Source organism: Balaenoptera physalus, assembly GCF_965194825.1.
Source record: "Balaenoptera physalus genome assembly, chromosome: 18".
NCBI lineage: Eukaryota > Metazoa > Chordata > Mammalia > Artiodactyla > Balaenopteridae > Balaenoptera > Balaenoptera physalus.
The window spans coordinates 33,246,137-33,269,419 of NC_138899.1; the positions used below are offsets into that span (position 1 = coordinate 33,246,137).

At 37.6% G+C, this 23,283-nt stretch overlaps 1 protein-coding gene across 1 annotated transcript in view; it reads right to left on the bottom strand.

Moving 5' to 3' along the window:
* Nucleotides 1-1,934: 1,934 nt before the first annotated feature.
* Nucleotides 1,935-23,283, bottom strand: part of BORA (BORA aurora kinase A activator) — a 33,199-nt gene continuing 11,850 nt past the window's right edge. The window contains 11 exon segments of the mRNA XM_082434867.1: nt 1,935-2,202; nt 2,205-2,244; nt 3,524-3,655; nt 7,709-8,319; nt 10,156-10,288; nt 11,201-11,427; nt 11,846-11,902; nt 12,451-12,516; nt 16,972-17,053; nt 19,864-19,909; nt 22,986-23,092. Of these exon segments, the coding sequence (XP_082290993.1) occupies nt 2,105-2,202; nt 2,205-2,244; nt 3,524-3,655; nt 7,709-8,319; nt 10,156-10,288; nt 11,201-11,427; nt 11,846-11,902; nt 12,451-12,516; nt 16,972-17,053; nt 19,864-19,909; nt 22,986-23,092 (1,599 nt within the window). The 3' untranslated portion in view covers nt 1,935-2,104.

Genomic DNA, 23,283 nt, shown 5'->3' on the forward strand with positions numbered 1-23,283 from the left:
GTAAACGATCTCTGCCTTGAAGGAGCTCGCAGTACAGTGAGAAGTGACCAGCGAACACATCGGCAGGTGTAGTGAGTGAGAATAGTTCCAGCGTGTACATTCAGGCACTTCAGTAATTAAAATGATTGGTCCCATTTCCTGTTACTGAGGAAAACGTCCATACGTTGAGGCAGAACTTGTTTCAGTCGGAGAAGGAGAGCCTCGAGGGGACGGACACCTAAAGCGGTCGGCCAGCCTTTTCTTTGAAGGCCGGGCGTGTCAGGCTGTGCCAGCCGGGTGGCTCCCGTCGCAGCCGTAGCTCTGCACTCACTCCTCTGCTCTTACAGAACGAAAGCAGCCACGGACTATGTGTAAACAAACGAGCGTGGCTACGTTCCAACGAGACCTTGTCTACGGACAGGGAAATTGAAATAATTTCCTAATTTTCGTGTGTTTAACAAAATACTACTTAATTCAATTTCCATGCTGCACCTCTCCCCCCAGCCATTTAAAAATTCTTTGCCCATGGGCCATAGTTTACCTGCAGTCGAGGAAAAGGGAGGCTTCTGCGTAAAACAAGGCTGTGCGGACCTCACATGTCTGTCTTTCCAGGTTCGTTTTCTTCCGCCTCTTCTATGAAGAAGGCCTGCTTCAGGCTCTGGTCCCTACTGAGTAGTTCAAGATGACCAGAAACCTGATTTTCACCCTGAAGCCTCTTCCTTGCTAATCTAAAATGCTTCGAATGCCACTTCTTATGCTAAGCAGCTGACATGAAATATTTCTTTTAAAAAGCCCTGTTTGGTAAGGACTATTATCCCCATTTAGCCGGTGGGAGATTGATGGTTTATGGCCTATTTCGGGTCATAAGTGACAGAGGAGGATTTGAATCCAAGTTATAATCACAACTTTGTTGTTTCTTGAGTTTTGCTATTAAAAAAACACAGCCAGGGAAGCACCTACCCTTAGGATCTAGAATTCCTCTGATGTACAACAATTGTTTTAAGCTCCTATTAATTCTAAAGCCTGTGATTAAGGACTCAGCTTCCTAATGCACTAATCTTTAGCAATGGACCTAGTGGCTAATGGCTTTAATGTTTAGTGTACGGAGGGGAGAGGATGAGCCAGGTACGCAGCAAGAAATAAGTCTTGCAGGTTGGCAGGAAGTTTACAAGTTGCACAAAAGTAAGGAAGGACGTGACACAATGATAGTATGTCTTTATTTCCTAGGGCTACGTATGAATTATTCCCTCCTGAATGAGACAGTTTTTAAAAGGTAATTTGTAAAATATGAGTATACATTCTCCAAAGGTAAAGAATATTTTCCCCCAAAATTATTTACCCATTCTACTCCCAACATGAATATGTGTATTTATTTAATTTTAAAAAATTAGTTACGTGTCTGTCCAACCCTAGCTTCATAAGCCTAAATAAAGCTCTATGGGAACCCCCCCCAGTTTTATCCTGGTTCTCCTGTGTCCTTAACTAACTCCTCTCTGTACCAAATGTGAGCTGGAAAGAATGTCCCTACCCTAGGGATGGAGATACATTCTGGGCATCCCACATTAACCCCACTAATAATAACAATACGTGATAGTAAGATCTACATTTTTTAGACCAGTTATTGCTGGAACTAAGAATTTCTACACTGAAATGAACAAACAGTTCAAGCATGAAAAATGTTGGAAACCTGCTTAACCTCCTTTCTACCTCTTTGATTAAGTTCCCTTTCTAACTCAAATTTCTTTCTTTCACAAAGGTTATAAATTTGAATTCATCTGTACGTTCACATACTTTGAAGTAAAATAAAACATAGCACCTTCACAGTTCCACATGTTCCCAGAACTTCTGCTAAATTCAGTACTGTCAGTAAGGCTCGCTAAGAAGCAGTTCATTGACCCTGTAGGGCAGGAGCAAAGTTATCACTCAAGTTTTTTGTTAAGCAAACATCACTCAAGGTCAGTACAAAAATATTTATTGATAAAAAATGAACTTGTACTTCAGTAACTTCTTGAAAGTTCCAGGAGCTTTTCTGTTGTCACTAAATTAAGCCCTTGATTTTTCACATTAAGGAGGGAAAGAAAAGAAGCTCAGCATGTTAGTTGAAGCAGTTTCCTCCCAATCACTATCACATCATGGATCCCACGCATGAAGAATACGTGGAGCTGTCCAGTTGGAGTCTTTGGTTCTGAGAGAGGTACTCTATGGGCTGCTGCATTGAGGACGATTTGCAATTTTCATCCAACACCTTTGCATCGAGTGGTCTTGCTGTGAAAAAGAAAATACCTTATTTTCAGTTTAAATAGGACCATTCAAGGATACAACAATTATGTGAACTGTTTTTAAAACCGAGATGCAAACTTCCTTATGCACTCTAAAGGGACAGTGAAGATACATTTTATTACAAATCAGTATTCTGTATCATAAAAGTACTTCCTGTATCTTAATGCTTGCTTGCTTTTCAATGGACAACCACAGTCCCACCTCATGACAAAACGGAGGAAAGGTAAAATAACGTGGCCTCCATATTAAACCTGAATATTCGTTTGGAGAGTTATGTTCAGTTGCACACTTGATGTTTATTAATAAATCGGCATATAAAAATCAAAGATTCTCCTGATCAGTGCCTAAAATTATGATGGGATTCTTCAAATATGAATACAGTTGTCCCTCAGTATCCATGGGGGATTGGTTCCTGGACCCCCAAATCCATGGATACTCAAGTCCCTTATATGAAATGGCGTAGTATTTACATATATTTTAAATCATCTCTAGATTACTTATAATACCCAATACAGTATAAATACTATGTAAATAGTTGCAAATACAACATAAGTTCTATGTAAATAGTTGCTGGCACATGGCAAATTCAAGTTTTGCTTTTGGAACTCTGGATTTTGGTGGTTTTTTTTGCCCTGAATATTTTTGATCGGAGGTTGGTTGAATCCATGGATGTGGAACTCGCCAACCGTATACAGACATAACCATTCTATCTGGAGGTTCAGTAAGTGTACACTTCAACAGTATACTTTTGTATAAATACTCAGTTTTTTAGATACATATGTGTTATCTCTAAAGGCTTGGATTTTAAGAAAAGAACCCTTACCTTTCTTTGAGTGCTCGTAACTGATGTGTAATCTCTCAGTTGTACTATTTCCCTCTCTAGTAATCAAGATGCTTCTTTTAGTTTAGCTTTGAGCCAATATTAGAGGCGAAACCCTCCACCTCCCTCCTATTTGGTACCCTCTCCTCCTGTTCCCCCTTTCAGCTTAAAGGAACTGATTTCAAGCCCCTTTTCCAGAGCACCGCTAAGCTCTCCTTCCCCCACCTCTTCTCTTATGCTCCCTCATAGCAGAAGAGGTAGGAAAATAAAGTTCTGAAGCACTTTCTCCTGCTATTAAATGAACTGAAGACAGGATGAGGCATCAACAGATAATAATTAATGAAATTTTACACAAAACGGGAAAAAAACAGGCTGAAAACAGTCACATTTAGCAAATACTTAAAAACCCACAACCATATCAAGCTTTCTCTGTTTTTTCCATACCTTTATATTAAAAACTTGAGATTTATTCTCGACTTCCAAGGTTTGTGCATCACTTTCTTTGCAGTAACTTTCTGCTCCAACCGTATCCATAATATTGCTTCCACAAGTCTGTGTATTATAGCCACTATCCATCTGACAGGAATGAGAAGGAGAGAGAGAAGAAAAACCACCACAGGTAACATTGCAAAGTGTAATTCACTTGACCACAAAATTTATTTTGAGGAACTTTTATGTTTAAATAAGTAAATTTATTTTAAAATATTTATATAAAATATGTTATATATATGTAAGATATGGCTTATGCAATTATATATAAAGACAATATTTTAAAACATTTAAATGATCACTATATACTATCATTCACAACTGAATGATACAATTTAATATTGTATTAACAATACAATTTAATATTGATCATATTGAATGAATTTTAAAAGTAAACATAAAATTGCTTGTTCTTCAAAGTAGTTACTACAATTCCTTCTAATAAAACATATCTTGTAATTTTATTTTTTTTAAATTCTAGGCTATTTTATTTTATTTATTTTTTGGCTGCGCCACACAGCATATGGAATCTTAGTTCCCCGACCAGGGATCAAACCTGCGCCCCCTACAGTGGAAGCGCAGAGTCTTAACCACTGGACCACCAGGGAAGTCCCTGTAATTTTCTTGAAAGTCAGTGTACAAGCCACTAAGAACATACTTCCCTGTTACTTTGTGCTCACACCCAGTAGATGAAAATGAAGATTACAATCAACTTCTTCCACCTCATTTACCAAGCTTGTCTTAAATGGCTTACTTGCATCTCTAAATAAAATTTACCTAAATGGCAAGCTACCGTTAAGAGGATTCAAAACAATACACATTTTTTAAAAGGTGGCTTACATTATACTCATACCCGTCGTTGAAATAAAAATCTTACCTTCATAATAATACCACGTATATAATGGCTCTAGATGGTAGCTCAGCTTTTCATTTTAATTAAAATTGTAGCATTCTACAACACACTGTTACAGCCCAAAAGAGCAAAAGAAAACAAGGGACTAGCAAACTTCAGTTCTGGTACAAATATAACAAATATTTATTTCATGAGGGCCTAAAAAAGCACCAGCCCTGTATGGCACTCCATGTAATATTCTTATGTTCTCCTTGCAGCACCCTATTAACTTCACAAATAGGGCTAAGGCTCAGAAAGGGTAACTTTCACAGTGTCGGAATGAGATGACGAAGAGCTGAGGCCCCACTGCCCCTGCCCACTCACTGCACACTCCACACTTACGTGCACAGTGACGAACACCAAACAACACAACCCACAATGCAGTCATCTTGCACTGACGCCCTTTTATGCAAATTATGACCAGCGAAGGGAAGACTACATTCGTCCCCAACACAAACATAAAGAATAGCCTAGAAAGTGCATTCTATCATCATCTTAAGAAAAATGTTCCCAGTTTTCGGGAATGGATGCATATTTGTTTACTTCTGGGAGCGATGTTCCATTTGAACAAAACCCTTGTGGTGCAGGGAGTACGGTACACAGGGAGTCTGTCCCACTCTCTTGGAAGAGAAGGATCATGGGTGCCCCTAACATAACACGGTGGCTTACCACACTGGCTCCCATCCAGACCACTACTAATGTCAGTGCCTACTATGTGCCAACCAGACAACACAGGTCATCTCGTTACCCACCACAGGCGTCAAGGGAGACAACATGGTATTCCAAACTCTGGAAAGCCAATGTGACTGAAACAGAGAAGGAAGGGAAACAAAATGAGGCTGGAGAGTAAGGGAAAGGCCAGACCATGCAACGCTTTGCCAGCCACTCTACAGATTTTTAAATTAATACCAAAAGCAAAACAAACAAACAACAAAGCTTACAAATTTAAGATTAAGATGCAGAAATAAAAACTCAATGGAAGGGTTATTGTATGAAGTTGAGCAAATTTCCCAAAAATTAGAACAAAAGGGAGTTAAAAAAACTGTGAAAAGATTTTTTTAAATTGGAGAATCAAAAGGAGTTCCAAAGAACGGTGAAAACGATAGAGGAGAAATCTAAGATATTATTCAAGAAAAGATCCAAGAAGTGAAGGGCATGAGTTTACAGATCATAAGGGCCCTCTGAGTGCCCAGTACAACTGATGAAAAGGAACCCACACCAAAGAATCACTGAAATTTCAGGATCCTTTACTTCAGAAAGGATTAAAAAGAGACCATATGCAAAAGATTAAGTATTAAAATGGTTTCAGATCTCTCACCAGCAACACTGAAAACAGAATCAACGAAACAAAGTCGGAAGGAAAATTATTTACAAACTCAAATGTGAGAGAATAAAGAACATGTGATTAGATGTGCAGTATCTTGAAAAAGGTACTCTTCCTCGGAAAGCTACTGGAAAATGTGTTCCAGTCAAGTGAGAAGTAAACCAGGAAACAGAAGAACGGGGTACAGAACATGCGAGAGGTTAAGGGAATTCTCAGGATGATGAAGGGATACTCCAGGAATACAGCTGTGTACAATGCTTGGAGGCCAACCCGTCACAATAAAGCAAGTCAAAAGGCCCTGGGAAAATGTGACTGTCTTCGAATGTTTGGAGCTACCCCTGTGCTAGGAAAGAATGGATAGAAAACATTTTTAAACTACAAAATGTTCTGCAAACAGTACACATTATTATGATAGGACCCAAAGGATAAAACTGAAACTGACTGGTAGATGCCACAGACAGAACCATAGTTCAGCTCGCTAGGGAAGAGGCTTGTAAATGGTGAGAGAAGTCCTCTAAGATAGGCTGGGATACCCCTGCAGGTACTCAGGCAGAGAGTGATGGCAATTTATAATGAGACAGGCTTCCAAGGGGTAGTTGGACTGGATGATGAATGTGTATTTCCATCTAAGTATTCTATAATGCTTCTATAGATGCTCTGAAAAAAAGAGGCAGTAAGAAAAAAGGAGAGCAAAAAAGTTAACAATACCTTTAAGGCTAAGTTTGACTGGATGTGCTTCTTTACTTAGGAACCAAATTTAGAAGCTGGAATATGTAAAAGCGATTCTAGTGTATTTTTTTGAGCAACAATCCTAGAAGTCAAGATAGACAACATAGGCATAAAATATGAGCAAAAGATGATATGTAATTTGGGATCATTTAAAATCCCTCCATGAGTTTCACACTTCAGCATGTCAAAACTGACAGCACTAAAGCATTACAGAGTTGTTGTGAGAATTAGATGAATTAGTATCTATAAAGAGGTTAGAAGAGCGTCTGGCACACTGGAAGACTGTGTAGTATTAACTATTACTATGGATCAGTATAAACTTGGATTAAAGAACATGGAATCCAGACTGCCAGGATTTGAATCTTTTGACTCCACCACTTGCTAGCTAGACAGCCAATTGACCGAACCTCTCTGACCCTCGGTTTCCTCATCTGTAAAATGTGGATGATAGTATACCTATTTCAGAGGACCGTTGTGAAGATTAAACAAATTAACATGTGTAAAGTACTTGGAATAATGCCTGACATATTGTAAGAGCTACATAAGTGTTAGATATTGTTACTATGAAATGGCAGGTAGAACTGCCTTTCTAGTTTAAAGTTCTTTCAAAACTCTCAACTCAAAGAATATGACAATTAGTGGAACAAACGTCTTTCTGAAAGTAAGTGCTAGCTGTGAAGTGTATTTGTCAAGTGAATCATGCTTTCCTGTTGCCAGATATTGCAAAATTGGAAATGTATGATTACATGAAAAATGGTGGTTACAAATCACATTTTTTTAAAAGTCCAAAAGAAATATACATAAAAGTGCTCTAAACTGCTTTTCCTAAATTATATAAAGGAAAAACCAAAACTACTGTATTTTTAGAATACAAACACTACACCAGAAACTGAATTCTTTTGGAACTAGCTCCACAGGAAAGAGAGGTGAACCCTGAGAAGTTGCCGGATTCTAGCAGTTTGTAAAAAACAGAGCAGCTTGATTTCTTTTCTGCTCTCTTATTTTCCTACTCCAAATAAATATCAGTGAATGTGAATATTAAATATATGCATCATCAGTCCAAGTTAAAAATACATATGTAATGCCGTAAGTCTCACATACAACCCATTTTCTTTCTCACTATAATCTTACAAAAGAAAGGATGAAGAACACCAAGGGACCAAGGAAAGGACTCCAGAATATTCAACTACCTTACCTGAATGTTACTGCTTTCACAAGGAATGACACTGCTTTCTGCGAGAGGTGACATGCACATGTGAGAGTTTTCAATACTGAAGGCGATCCCACTCACAAAGTCAGTCATGGGTAAACTCCTATTATCAACGGGCTCCTTAATCCAAGTGGTCTCATCTGCTATCTCTATGGGATCGACCATATCCACAGTGTTATTCTCCTTCTCACTTTCCACATCCTGCAGCAGTGCCAATTCTTTCTCAGAAGCACCGGACTGGTTCTGGGTAATAGACATGGCGGTCACTACCAAGTGCGCGCCGTGTGGACAAACGTCACCATCCAGCTGCGGCAGGTGGACTCCAGCCGTGCCCGTGGCGAGGGAGGAGGCGTCTGTGGAAGGAACATCTGCCTTGTCTCCTCCATCTTCGCTGTGAGCCTCGAGAGCAAAAGGTACCCGAATCAGTGCGGGCCGATACTTAGCACCCCCTGTACACATCTCAAGTCTCATAGGAGACCAATTTTTAATTGGTGAGCAGCCATCTATATAAGGACTTCTGATACACGGATTGGTAATTCCATGAGAATTTGTTCCAGACGAAGCATCAGGAGAATGGAAAGTTAACTTCCTTTGCTCTAAAAGATGGGGAGTGGAAAAAAAAAGATTGGGAAGGAAAAATCACATCATGAAAACATGGACATGGGAAAGCCATTACTAAATGGTCATCATCATGTTTCATGCCAGAAAAACTGGATTTCTCTAACAGTGGTGTTGTTTCCTGAAGTGAAATTTTGGTGTTAAAAATAATAGCACAAATGAATGTGTATCCATAAATAGGGTGAGGCTCTTCAAAAATAATTCCTCTGGCACTTTCCCTTTTTCAGTTAAACAAAATATCTTATTCCCTGAGAATTATTTCTTCACAAGCATATTGCTACTATAACAATGTTGTTCACATCCAAGATAATAGAACAAACCAGCTGATAGCTGCAAATTAACAGCTGTACCTGGTAAATGAAATACGTAATAATCTATTTGTGTTTATGTAAAATACTATAAGCAACATTAAAAGGCAAACAAAAAACTGCAAAATAATATTTGCAACAATAAAGAGCTTAACAATGGTAAACGAAATGATCAAAATGCCTTAAAAGTTAATAATTTTTATATCTTCGTTAGCTTAATAAAAACAAAAGTTTTAAAAAATGGGCAAAAGCATATAAACAATCCTCCCAATGGTAAATGAACATATGAAGTGTTTGGCCACACAAATAATAAAAAATACGGAAATTAAAGCAATGAGAGACCATTTGTTGAACAAAAACACTTAAGTCCGAACTAATAATCCCCCCAAACAAATGACCCATAAACATTTGGAAAAAGTTCAACATTGTAATAACCAAAGACAAGAAAATTAAAGCAGTAAGAGACCTTTTTGTAAGGTACCAAATTAACAAACATCAAAAAGAATGGTAAGACCAGTGTTGCTAGATGGGGAAAAAAATGACTTTTCAGACACCACTGATGAAAATTTCAATTGGTACAACTTCTTATGAAAAAAATTTGATAAAATTCCTCAAGAGCCTTAAAAACAGTCATCCCTTTTCACCAAATAATTCCACTAACCTAAAGAAATAAATATGTACAATACAATGTACATACAAGGAAAAATTAGAAATAATTTAAATGTTTATCAGTGATTGAAAACAAAAGATACATCTGTGAAATGGAACATCATATAGTGATTCAAAATCATGGTTTCAAACAATAATAAATGACTTGAATGACCTACAAAAATACTCCTAATAGAATGCTTTGTGAAAAAAGCAGGATATAGAACTATATGTGTGTGTGTGTGTGTGTGTGTGTGTGTTCATATATGTGTGGAGATATATACACACGTACACATGTACATATATAAAAGGAAGACTAACAAAAATAGTTTTCAGTTTTCCAATTTTATTTACTATGAATAGGTTTTGTAAACTGAATAATTTTCAAGAAGTGCTATAATTTTTTTCAAGGAAAAACTGACATATTGCAAAGAAAAATATGTAAATTCCCACACACTACCTAAAAACTTTACTCAAGCAAATATATCTTTACACAATATCAATATGAATATCTGATTACCAAAGTCTGAACCTACACACTGGAAGGCATACCGAAACCAACTTATCTCTATGACAGCCATCTTTCTTTGATTCTGCTTGTAAGATGTTTGGTATAAATACTGCTAGTCAAATTACCTGTATCTGACATGACAGCAGAACTTTGCTGAGAATTTCAGTCTTTGAAAGTAAATTGTTCCTTTTGTTAAAAAAAAAAAAAAAAAAAATCCAAGTTTCTAAATTTTAAAAGGGTGAGTGGTCATTTGGAGCTCTGTAGTTAGAACAAGCTAAAAAGAGACTCTTTAATAACAAATACTGACAATATAAAATTTTAATTGGGGGTTGTATTACAAGACATACCTGAGAGTGGTGTCTTTCCTATTTGAAATTCAATCGGTGAGAAAGTGGGTGAAGAAATAGGTGAAGGACTGGTTATGCTTCCCAAACTGTATTTTTTTGCACTACCCTGAATAGGGCTAGAAGAAAACTGCCCCTGTGATAAAAATAAATAAATAAAATTACACGGTTCTCTTCCTTAGCTCTGTTACACCAAGTGCTATTTATCTTTATTTTTGAAACACATTCATAAACTAGGTTGTATAACTTTGGTTATTCACCAGAAAGCAAGATGCCACCTTTGCTCTGTGGCAAAAGGCAAGACACCAAAAGGCAGGCCCACAGACACAGGAAACAAACTTATGGTTACCAAAGGGGAAGGTGGGGAGGGATAAATTAGGAGTTTGAGATTAACATATACACACTACTATATATAAAATAGATAATCAACAAGGACCTACTGTATAGCACAGGGAACTCTACTCAGTATTTTGTAATAACCTATAAGGGGTAAGAATCTGAACAAAATGGATATATATGGATGTATAACTGAATCGCTTTGCTGTACACTTGAAACTAATAAAACATTGTAAGTCAACTATACTTTAATAAGAAAAAAAAGGTAAAAACAAAAAACAAAACAAAAAAAACACGCCAAAAGGCAAGGCATCTTGTAATGAGGATAGTTAAGAAGACTGTTCCAAAAATTCTGAAATAGAATATACTAGATAAGATAAAATATAAATGCACCGTATTTACACAAACCAAGTAGCAGTCTATGAAAAATTTTAAGTTAGTCCACTAACACCAATCTAGTTGTGTTATACTGAAAATCTTCCATAATTCATTAAGTACCTTACCCTGAAATTCCTTGAGACTCATTTACCTCTAAATACAAAATTGGAGAGTCTGACCAAAAACATTCCTATACCTAATGACAAATTGTGAACTAGGCTAATCCGCATGAAATATAAAACCCAAAAGACAATCATTCCTCCTGACAGCAATAGGAGCATCTAGGTCCAAGATGCCTAGAGCCAACAAACCAGCCACTTGGTCCACTTCTTACCGAACTCGGGGTCTGCACAGGGCTCCTACACTGCACAGGAGATAAATCTATTGAATAAAAAACCTCAAGTGATGCTTCAGCACCACTACGAGGACTTCTGGGAGAAGCTGGAGGTAAGGAGTCAGAGATACTTCCGTTGCCATCTAAAAAGAGCTTTCTTCTGAGGGATGAAGAACTGAGGTTTCCAGGAGATTGATCTGCAAATTCATCAGCTCTAAAATAGTCACCTATATTTAATATTAACAGAATAAAAGGCAGAGCTAGTCATTTGGAAGAGCAATTATATTTCAGTTGTCTGATGTTTTAAAAACCAGTCTATGTGTTTGAATTGTTTTCCAAAAAGAGGGCGAAGTTTAACTGCACAGGTGCTGCTTGAAATCTGAAACGATTCCTTCTTTTTTTAGTGCCTCATTATTAGTATGGGTAGTGCCAATAAGATGTGCTCATGAATCGTTTATGTCTATAGTTAAGTTCACTATGATAAAAAGGCTAATTCAGGCCATATTAAAGAAAAACGAGAAATTTCAGGACGGCTTCCCCACTTCTTTAGCAAGAGGCGTTGCCACAGATTCCCATTTACAAAAAGCCATTAAAACAAAACCTTTTATTTAAGTTATTAAAGGTTTAAACAAATACAATACTTACCTAATACCTTTTCTAAATTAAAATCCACAGGAAGAGACAGCAATGTCTGGCAAGCAGCTGGAAGCAGGCAGATAAACACAAACATGGTTAAATCAATGCAAGTGTATCCCAGGCAGTTTAGCATGTGCTTCCCCATCAACCGTCTCCCCATGATGCTCCAGACAAACTGAATTATTTACTTTACGCATCCCTTTCCGTAACATGCCACCTTCTTGTTTCCCACACTTTCCAGCACTGATGTAAACCTGTTAATGGTAAAAGTTAACTCCTGGTTGTGCTGCTGGCACTTGTATCAAAAAAGAAGCCAGCCTATATATATTTGGGGATAGATTTCCCAATATTAACAAATTTTCAAAAGAATGCCTTCCAAAACCAAAATTCCATTCACATGATTTGAACCACAAAATAACACACTATTGCCACTTCTCAAACATGGCTGGATATATCTATTCTAACTGTTTCTCAAGGTCAGCTCTCATATAGCTTATTCATAAAAAGTAAACAACTTCAATTCCAGAGTGAAGTGTTATCCCATGTACTGAAATTAACATCAAATGTCGCTTAATATGGAACATACTTCTTTTCCAAGTTACATTCGTACTCACCATTGCTTGTCTCAGAATGTATGGTCAGCTTTCTTCCAACTGGAGATTCATTATTGATGTTAATACCTGTAAATCATTTTACGTGAAAAATCTTACATTTTCTGTTCTTCATTTACTTTAGGGTTACTTTTTCCAGAGTAAAAAAATGAAGTGTGGAAACTTTCACATTTAAAAAATAAATGTCTGCATAGGTAAGTATATAACTTGGCATGTTTCTGCTAAGTTTGTTTGTTTGTTTATTGATTAATTGATTGACTGTCAACTTTGAGGAAGCATAAGGATAAGACTTAAGGATTACCACAGCAAGTAAGGCGGCACCAAGAGATACTTTTTAGGGAAAGCAGCGTTGCTCTCCATGATGTCAACCTTAAAAGGTTGGGGACACATGTTAGTCAACGTCAGTGTCCTCAAACAGATCCTCTGTTGCTTGATGCTTTTCCGAAATGGAAATAGATAAATTGTCGGAATTAAAGCGCCAGGCCATTCTGAAAGAAACTGAAATTTGATCAATAAAACCGTGCTCAGTTTTTTTTTTTCCCCCAAGAGAGGAGTCAAAAATATGGGTGCGAATAATTTTTTTTTTAAATCTGAAGTTAATGACTAATATTAAGCTTCTTAACTTGAAAAAGTACCAGGTAGCAAATAAATGGGTGAAAAAATAAAATAAAAAAATAGAATTCTAGATTCAAATGCCTTCTCTGCTGTAGGCAGTGTGACCTTCTAGAAGGCAAATGCAACCAAGGCGCTCTGCTGCAAAAACCCTGTAATGTCCTTGGTCTTTAGGCTGGAGTCCAAACACCTTAACGGTGTAAATAAAGCCCTTCCAAAACCTTGTCTCTGTCTCTAGCACCGCTGTCTTCCAACCGAACATTATCTGAATACCTTAAAAAACAAACAGGTTCTCTCTCTCACCTCTAGGTATTTCTGATATTCTTTCCTCTCTGACTTTTCTGCCCCATTCCCCGAGTCCGGCTAACTCAAGTCTCCACTTAAACTGTGTCTTCCATCTTAGATCAGACAGGAGCATTCTCACACCACTTTTCAACTGTATTGCAAGTGTTTTCTTGGTTGCTTCCTCTAAAAGGACTTCATAGATAACTTTAAGACCACAATCAAATGAGGAAAAATGGATGGATTTGATTACACCAAAATAAGAATTTCTAGGCAACCAAAGACATCAAAAGAAAAGTAGCACATGGGGCTTCCATGGTGGCGCAGTGGTTGAGAATCTGCCCGCCAATGCAGGGGACACGGGTTCGAGCCCTGGTCTGGGACGATCCCACATGCCGCGGAGCAACTAGGCCCGTGAGCCACAACTACTGAGCCTGCGTGTCTGGAGCCTGTGCTCCGCAACAAGAGAGGCCGCGATAATGAGAGGCCCGCGCACCGCGATGAAGAGTGGCCCCCACTTGCCGCAACTAGAGAAAGCCCTCGCACAGAAACGAAGACCCAACACAGCCATAAAATAAATAAATTAAAAAAAAAAAAAAGAAAAGTAGCACATATGTGACCGGAGATGACATGTGAAATGTTTAGAACTAAGATAAATTACTACAAATGTAACTACAAGGTATCTTAGAAAGAAAGAGACAACAACTCCAATAGGAAGGGATTAGAAATAGGCATCTTACAAGAGAGGAAATAAAAAGGTTGTTAATATATGAGAAAGGAAAATTAAAACCATCATAGAATGTCAAACAACCCATGAGAAAGGCAAAGACGTGAGAGCCACGTACTGGCAGGGATGTGGGGATATGGGAACCCTAGGCACCGCGGGTGGCTGTGCAGACTGTAAGTCGTTCTGGCGAGCAGCCTGGCACCGCACAGTCAAATCAGAAAGCACGTAGTCTGTAACTCAGAAATCCTCAGCCTACGTATAGTTCCCAGAGAAATCCTCGTTCAAGTCCATAAATAAAAACGCAATGGGTAGTACAGTCATTGAAGCACCTTGCTGCATAAATACTGGTAACAGTAAAAATTGACAGCATAAGCTAATGTGTACAAACAAAATCATTTTTCCCCCTGACTCACCATTGTCTTTGTTATTCTTCGGGTAAATAACACTGAGCACTTACCATGTGCTAGGTACATGATCTTCGAAGTATTATCTCATTTCATCCTTTCATAGGGAAGGAGAGTGTGGCACGGGAAAGCTAAGTGGTTCACACAGCTACTAAGCTATACTGGGCACGACTCAAACCCAGACGGCATTACTCTAGAGTGAGGGTCAGCAAATGATAGCTCACGAGACAAACCGGGCTGGTTGCCTACTTTTGTAAATAAAGTTTTACTGGAACACACCCACGCTCGTTCATTATGTATCATCAGGGATACGCTTTCATGGTAAAGCAGCAGAGCTGACTGGGTGCAACAGAAACTGTATGGTCTGCAAAGCCTAAAATGTTTAATATTTGGTCCTTTGCAGATAGAGGTTGCCAATCTCTACTCTAAGGTAGTGTTTTCCAGAACTTTTTCTGTGATGATGGAAATGTTCCATATCCGTGCAGGCCAATATGGTCACCACTAGGTGTGGCTACTGAGCACCTGAAATGTGAACGTATGACCAGGAAACTAAAATTTCAATTTTAATTTATTTAAATGTAAATGGCCACATGTGGCTAGTGGCTACCATATGTCAAGAACTGTAAAGGGTCTGACAGGTTAGCATGTCAACGTTGCATAGATGCTGGCTGAAGACACGAGGTTTCGGGTCACAGACAAAGGGACTTCATTATTCTCAGCACAGCAGGCAACATGAGCTTCATGTTCACGTCAGCTCCCTTTGCCCCCTCAGTCCCAAGGAAGGGACATGAAAGAGCCCAGGTGGATACAGCACACACAGAGGGTCTGTGCCCCAGCTGAGGAACCCTAAGCACGGGAAATCCCATTCTTTATAAGCTGCAAGCAAACCTGCCCCAGAGGGAGACGTTACCATTATTGTACTAGACAGACAAACAAACCTACCCTCTGCTCCAGAGGGATACTCTGTCTCTGTTTTCCAAGGATGTTCACAATACAAACATCCTTGAAAATACAGTCCGGATCAAAACCTGTCCATGCCGCTCTTCATGAGATGTATAGAAATGCGAGACCCAAGGAGAACCGAACTATCTCCCAACACCATCGTAGATAGCACAGGCCTGCACACCCCCTCCCACCCCCACCAATAAACCACTGTACTCCGTCGTCATGGGCTTGATGGTCATACCAAAGAGGCTGTATGTAGTATTTTTAGCATCTTCCTGATCTGCCTCACTTTAACTAAAACAGGATACTTCGAATATAAAATAATGTTATAAAAAAGATCACACTAACAAGGTTGATTTACCTGTTCAAAAATCCAACATTAAAAAACTGGGGGGAAGAAACCTACTATCTATGAATACGTCACCTTGGATATAGAATTTTAGAGCTGGGAGGGATGTTAACACACAACCATCTAGTTTCACCCCTCGATTTTACAAATGAAAAACTGAGGCCTAAAGAGATTGAAAAAGTTGATCAAGGTCACCCCTTCTGGTTTATAATATGGAAGGTCTACAACCCAGGTCTCCATCCACTACTGCATGCCACCTTTAGTTTGCAATGATTCAGAATCTGAACTGAGAAATGCTTCCTTTTAAATCCAGGTTCTGCCACCTTATCATATCTGTAACCTGGGACAAGTGCTCTAACCTTTCTAAAACTAGATTTTCTCACTTATAAAATGAGACCAATAATAGCACCTACTTCATATGAGCTGTTGTAAGGAATACTGAAAGCCCTTAACATTGTCTGGACACATGAAAAGTGCTCAATCCATTTTTTCTATATTGTGTTTTTGATAAAGAATGGAACAAATATTCCCTCTTATACTGAGAGCATAATTAATGTATGCTACACAGAAGAGCGGGCAATTCCACTGAAATGAGGGATGCATATAAACAAGTAATACTTGAACATTGCTCACAACTCAAAGGGCAGTGAGAGCAAATATAAGATAACCATTTCCTAGAGGTAGAAAAATATTTGAAAGATTACTGGCTTGCTCTTCAACTTCCTTTTTAATTTTGCAGATAATCAGCTGTATTACACTGTCCCAGAGGTCCTATAAATGCCCATCCTTCCTCTACTATTATAAGAAACCAGGAAATTAGCAAAAAGCAAAGCAATTTAAGGATTTCATCTAAAAAAATTAACCTTCAAAATCACTGCAAAAATTAACAATTCAGCTCTATATTCAATACCAACTATTTCTGCATCTACAGATCCTCTATAACCATCATTATAACTGACATTCACAATGATTATGAAGAAAAAGTTAAATTCAAAATAGAATGGCCAAGAAAAAAAAGAATGTAGTAAATTTTAGTCAAGTTTTGAATCCTAACTCTTAAATAGCTAAATCCGCTGGTATCCAGAAATTTAATTTATAGCAAGCTTCCTACCAAAGCAGATAAACTGACACTCACTGTATGTTGTTTTACGTTCATTGTTTTTTATTTTTATGATTTTTATTCAAACAATTTTTAACACACTCACATTTACTGGAATCATACTCTGAAAGCTGCTTCCCTTCATGATCAGTCCAAGGAGAGGGTACGATGACATCCTTAGTGAAAAACTAGGAAAATTAAAGTCATCAAATTAGGCATATGAACTATGAAAAGGCAGCTGTGTTAAATAACCATCAAACATGTTACATACTGACTTTCTAGTTCTATTTTAAAGTGTAATACTTAAAAGCACAAATGAGCAAAGGTAAAATGGAAGAAATTTAAAGTATATATAAAGAAAAATTTTAATACTTCAAAATCAACCACTTAAATTTGCAAATTAAGCTAAGGGTATTAATCGTAAAGAAAATATTTTTCATTTCTCCCCCAATTTTTTTGGAAACAAGGGGGAGGCTGACAAAAGGGAGGAAGAAGAGGGAAGGATTAAATGGAGATAAATGTATACGTGGAAGCCGGTATCAATAGTGTGCTGGAGCTGGCGTCCTGACTCTCAAGATCAATTATTAAAATTTCAGGAATTCTGTGTATCAGTTATCAAACAAAGCCAATATTAAAATTAAAATTAGGTAAACTTAAATAAACTATATTAAAAATAAAGGTAATAAGAACTCAAAATCATCATTTGCTAATTATTTTACTACATTTACCAACATCTATGCTCTTGAGGTTATGTCTTTTGTGTCTGTGTGGTAGAATGCCTACATATAATGGTGTACTGCTACATTTCTTTCCCCATTCAGCGAGGTCACATCACTAACTTGAAATTGGCCATGGTTGGAGTATTTACACTATGCACAGCAGCAATCACTAAAACTCATACTCCTCCCACAGTCAGAGGGCCTGTTGTTAATTTACCAGCACACCACTGGCCAGTATACTCAAATGGAGATACAGCATTTGGATAAATGTCTTTCCTCTTCCATTCTGGATATAAAATTAATCAAGCCTAAGACAGTAAGTAATACAGTATTTTCCCTTTCCCTCTCTATGTTTTGGAGGTAACTCAAAACATTTTCTTCATATTTTGCTATACCTATGACAAAGAACTAACTTCCTTGACTAAACTACCTATGAAAACATGAAGAAAAGATGTTGAAAAAAGGAGGGGGGGAGGGGGAACAGAGATGATGCAGACAATTCCCAGAAAAAAAGGAATATAAAAGACCCACAAACTCATGAAGCAAAGTATAAGTTCCCTGAGAATGAAAGAGATACAAATCCAAATAACAAGATGAAATTTTTAAAGTAATAAGAGTAGCACAAATTAAGAAGTCTGATGATAGCCAATATTGCAGATATGAGAAAACAGGCAGTATCATAACGTTGCCAGGAGAATAAATTGGTACAACCTTTTGGGAAGACAATATGGCAAAATCTACCAAAAGCTGAAAACACAAACCCTCTGACTTAGCAAGTTCACAAAGATATATGTACAAATGTGTTCACTGCAGCATTATTTGTGGTAGAAAAAAACACTGAACACAACCCTACACATCTGTCAATAGGGGCTGGGTTAGGTTATGATACATTCATACAATGGAATACTATGTATGCTATTTACTAATAACTGGTACATGCTGATAATCAAAAAAAAATTCTAAGAAATTATTAAGCAAAAAAGTAAGAGGCAAAACAGTATAAGAATGATGATCCCACTTATGTGCAAATATTTGAAGGACGTGCTATTATCATAAAACGAATCTGAACGTATACTCGAGAAATTTTACAGTAATTACTTTTAAGGAGTGAGACAGGGAACAAGAGGCTCTTCATTTTCATTTTATATTTTTTCTTTGCAGTTTGTTTTTGTTTTTATTATGTACATGTATCTATCGTATTTCACATGTATACGTATGAATTTAATTTGTTGCTGATACATTAACTTCTGCTACATTGGCCCTAATCTTCACTCTGAAATCATTTTCTTAAGTTTTCTCCTGAATTTCCCTTTAAAATTAAGTCGAGAATTCGAAAGAGAGAGCATACTTCCCAGAATGTTGGGAAATGGGAAAGAGTCTGAGAATATTCAACTGGGGAGGAATCAAGTGACTGGATTAGAATGAAAATTTTGAAGTTATTAGATAGATTAAGAAGTAGATAACGTTTGTCAGGAGTAAAGCATATGAAACGATTTCCTAAGAAATAGGCTATATCTGAAATATGGGGGCCGGCACATCACTGGATCTCTGAACATGCCACAGCTGAAGTCTTTTGGGGTGCAGAAGATCCAAGTGCAGCAAAGGAATAGAGGTGGGCAGAGGGGGCTAGTGAGGGAAAAAGGAAAAACAAAAAATGCTGCCATGACATGAAGACTTTTGAGCAAATATCTAGATAGACAACCTTTATACTCTAAGAGTTCAGCACACAAAGAAAGCAAAAAGTGAAAAACTAAGTTCATTAGTTTTATTAAAAAAAAAACCTACCTTTGGGATATACTTTTTCTATGTAGCAGTATATTATATTTCATGAAATATATTCTATGCCTTAAAAATTCGAAGAACTAACAAGAACAAAAGGTAAAACCGTTACTGAGGCCAATCTAGACTTTCAAGGCTTGAAAATATTCAACTTGTTCTACGTAAACTCCAACTTGAAACAAGGGTTTGTGCTCATCCAAGGCACAAGAAAGACCAACTGTGCTAGGCCGTGAGAATGAAAAGATGAACAAGCACAATACTGGCCAAATAAGAATTCAGTCTGGGGGAGAAAAGCACTCAACCGGTCATTACAATGAGAGGCGCTGGGACAGCTCAAAAACACTGGTCTTAGGGGAGCTCTGAGAGGGACTGGGGACGGGAAGGCTGGTGTGGGAGCTGGGACAGGACAGGATCTGAAGGAAGTCTTCCTCTCTTAGAGGTGCTGTGCACGCAGAATCGATGCTTAACTAGCTTCGTGATCAGTAACAGTTTTAAGTTACCTCTTCAATGGCTTTTTGTCTTTGGTCTTCCACATCTTTATCTATTCTATACAGAGATAAAGAAGAAAAATAACCATGCCATTACTTCAGCAGATTGAACATTCAAAATAATAACCTTTCAAAGAAATCGTTTCTTTCCCCGTTGGAAACTGGCAAATGTTAAGCTCATTTTAAAAGAAAAATTGGGACCTTATCACATTTCGTAAATGACAGTATTTAGATATTCATTCAGCCTTGTGCTGTTAGGCCTACCTCACCCCCCCTTTCCATTCACAGTTGGAATGGAATATTTTCTTTTAAAAGGTTTACATTGATACAATTTTTAAATTACTATTAACAATGTAAAGAAAGTAATTTGAATAAACTTTGCCCTTTAATCACGACAAATTAACAAGTATGTCACTCCACAGAAATCTAAAAATTGTCCAAATTCTTTTTCTTCAATTATAGCAAGCTTATCATAGTTGTAATTTTAGAATCAACTCTTACTCTGAAATAAAAGGAAAAAAAAACTATCATCCTTACAGTTCTAAATAAACAGACAAAATTATTAATTCTGAAATGAAATATCAACAATATAAAATTTGAAATATAAAATATAAAACTTTGTCCAAACAAATTATTTTTTTCCCACTTTGATACATTATGCAATAATAGCACCCCAAATTTATCAGCTGTAAGATTTAATATAAATTGTCAGGTCTCAAGCACAAGGCATACACTTGCCAAGGACTCCGCAGTTAGCCTTGTAGGACCACTTCTTCTTTTTTTTTTTTTTTTTTGGCCAAGCCGCTGTGCAGTTTGTGGGATCTTAGTTCCCTGACCAGGGACTGAACCTGGGCCCTCAGCAGTGAAAGCACGGAGTACTAACCACTGGACCACCAGGGAATTCCCAGGGCCCACTTCTTTAATCTGTTCCCAGAAAGAATATTTGCTTACCATCAATAAGTTGGTAAGACACTTTCTTCTCTCCAAATTTTTTCATGTATAACTTGCAGCTTAACAAAGCTTATAATAATGTACGTGTATTAGAAATTAAAATCAAGTGGATCTCTCAAATAAGGGAATTCTGAGAAAACAGACTGCAGTGATAATCCACATATCTCAGCTTGAACAGCCAGTTTGAGATGACTAACTCAGTTCTCTTCATCTTACTGTGGACATAAACAGGTCAAAATGACAGGGCATAACAATAACAGCGTACAGTATTAGTAAGCTCTGATCTAGCAATACTTCCGCTGCTTCATCAGAGGACTTTAACAACCTGAAATATTCAAGTGATGGCTAGAAGCAGGGAAAATCAGTTTGGCCAAACACTGTAGAGCCTGATCACGGAAGGTTCTAAGGAGTCATATAGGGCAGGGTATCCTGACCAGCATGAGGCACGCAGGGTCCAGTATTACAGGTGTGCCCTGAATGGACCCTTGGTGGGCAAGGCAGGGAGGAGCTTTCAGGACTGTTCACCTCCTGTATGGACAGACTCATTTGTTTACACCAGGATGATGTGCAGTTCTCGTTTTTATGTGTAGCATGGCATGAAAAAGGTGGAAAGCACTGAAAGAGGGAACTTGGGTTAGAGAGGAAGAGACACTTGGAAGCCTTTGCTTATTTCTAAGAATGAATCAACATGTTTTAAGAGTATACTCACTATCCTTGGTAGAAGCCCTAACCATTCACTGAATTACATGAGGAAGTTAAATTCAATCAGGGTCTTTCCCCCTCTTCTACATTACAGGTCTATCTACTGAAATACACCAAGATTCTTTTCATAAACCTGCTCAAACAATACAGAATTTACTAGTAAGTACAGAAATGCTGTGTCACAACTTTGTTGACTACAGGGCAGGAAGAACCTCCTGTACTGCATCAGTGCTCCCTACGGTGCCTCACAGTGTTCAACAAATCTCTCTTTACTGTCCATGGTTCAATACACTGAAGAGAGGAGGCGAAATATAGCATACGGTTTGTGTGAAACAAAAAATTCGTGACACACTTGCTTTCAGATATTCTTTTCACCTTCTCTCTCAAAGGTATTATCTAGTGTTAAGTTAAAATCTTTCATGCTCTATCCCCATTCTAGTCCCTTTCTACAGCACTTTGGATGTGCATTAATTAATTATGAGGGGATGGTCATCAAGCTACCAAGCCAAAAGAGGAAGGGGTAGAAAAGCCAGACGAATATTTGCAAGAGCATCTCAATACGTGTACATCTTTGTGTGATTAAATTCTAGTTAAAGGGAGAAGAATTATTCATTATCTTAGACCGATAACACATGTACCTTAGTACCAAAAATTAAAAGCTGATCATATCAGGATTTGATTGTTTCAAATATAAAAAAAAAAATCAAACTATAAAACTGACGTCAACAAAAGAGTCCCTCAAACTATTACTGACTACTGCTATCTGTAATTTGTAATTACAGATGACTGCAGTTGGTAATCAAAAAGTATGCATGTTCCCCCAAAGAAGTGTATGGTCTCACTACATTAGGTATCATTAAGTAACAGGAGTCTAAGACACACTAGTACTTGGAAATCTACACAACACATCAACAAAAGCATTAGTTAGGGCTCCTCTGACTACTAGGCTGATAATGTAAATCAGATCCCCAAGTGTCAAAGCTGGATGATGTCTAGAAAAGCTCTCTCTGTTGATAATGGTTACGCTTCCATTCAACGTGTCTTAACTTGGTAAAGGGACTTTAAGGTTCCCTAAATGTAGGTGGTAATAAAACAGCAGCCTTTTACTCTATCCCATACCACCAAAAAGGAAAACAAAACAAAAATTCAACGGCAGAAGTCACAATCATGTACAAAGATACAGATTTCAAAATGCCCTTCCTTCTACCAAGGGCTGGGGAAGCAAAGGTGTCCCATAAGTAGCAGAGGGAGGAAATTGTCTCTAAAAGAAAAGGACTCCTACCCAGATCTGGAACTGTTAGCAAGGGAGTCTTGCTGGATGTAGTTCTTTGAGCTCACTCTTTATTTAGATAAGATAAATCTGTATCATAATTTTTCCTACCTGATTTCTTTACAAATAAAAATATTCAACCTTGGAATTTCCTATCTCTCTTCACTTGAGAGTACGTTATTACACTTAGGTGCGAAAAAGGAAAACTTACCGAGAACGACTTAAGTATAAAGCTTGACGATGAATGTCTTCTGGGTCTATTTCTACAGGATTTATTACGGCTAGTTGATCAATAGACCATCTAAATTCCCCTGGAGTCTTAACAAAAGAAAGCAATCTTATGAGTAAAAGTATACTAAAATAGTTCATCAAAACTAACTTCAAAACTAAGCTAACTTCAAATGTCAGCTTCAAAAGTTAATGTGATTGGTTATAATATAAAAATATCTTACAGCTCATATTTTAAAATTTGACTTTACTACTAAATTAAATGGCAAATGGTAACCAAA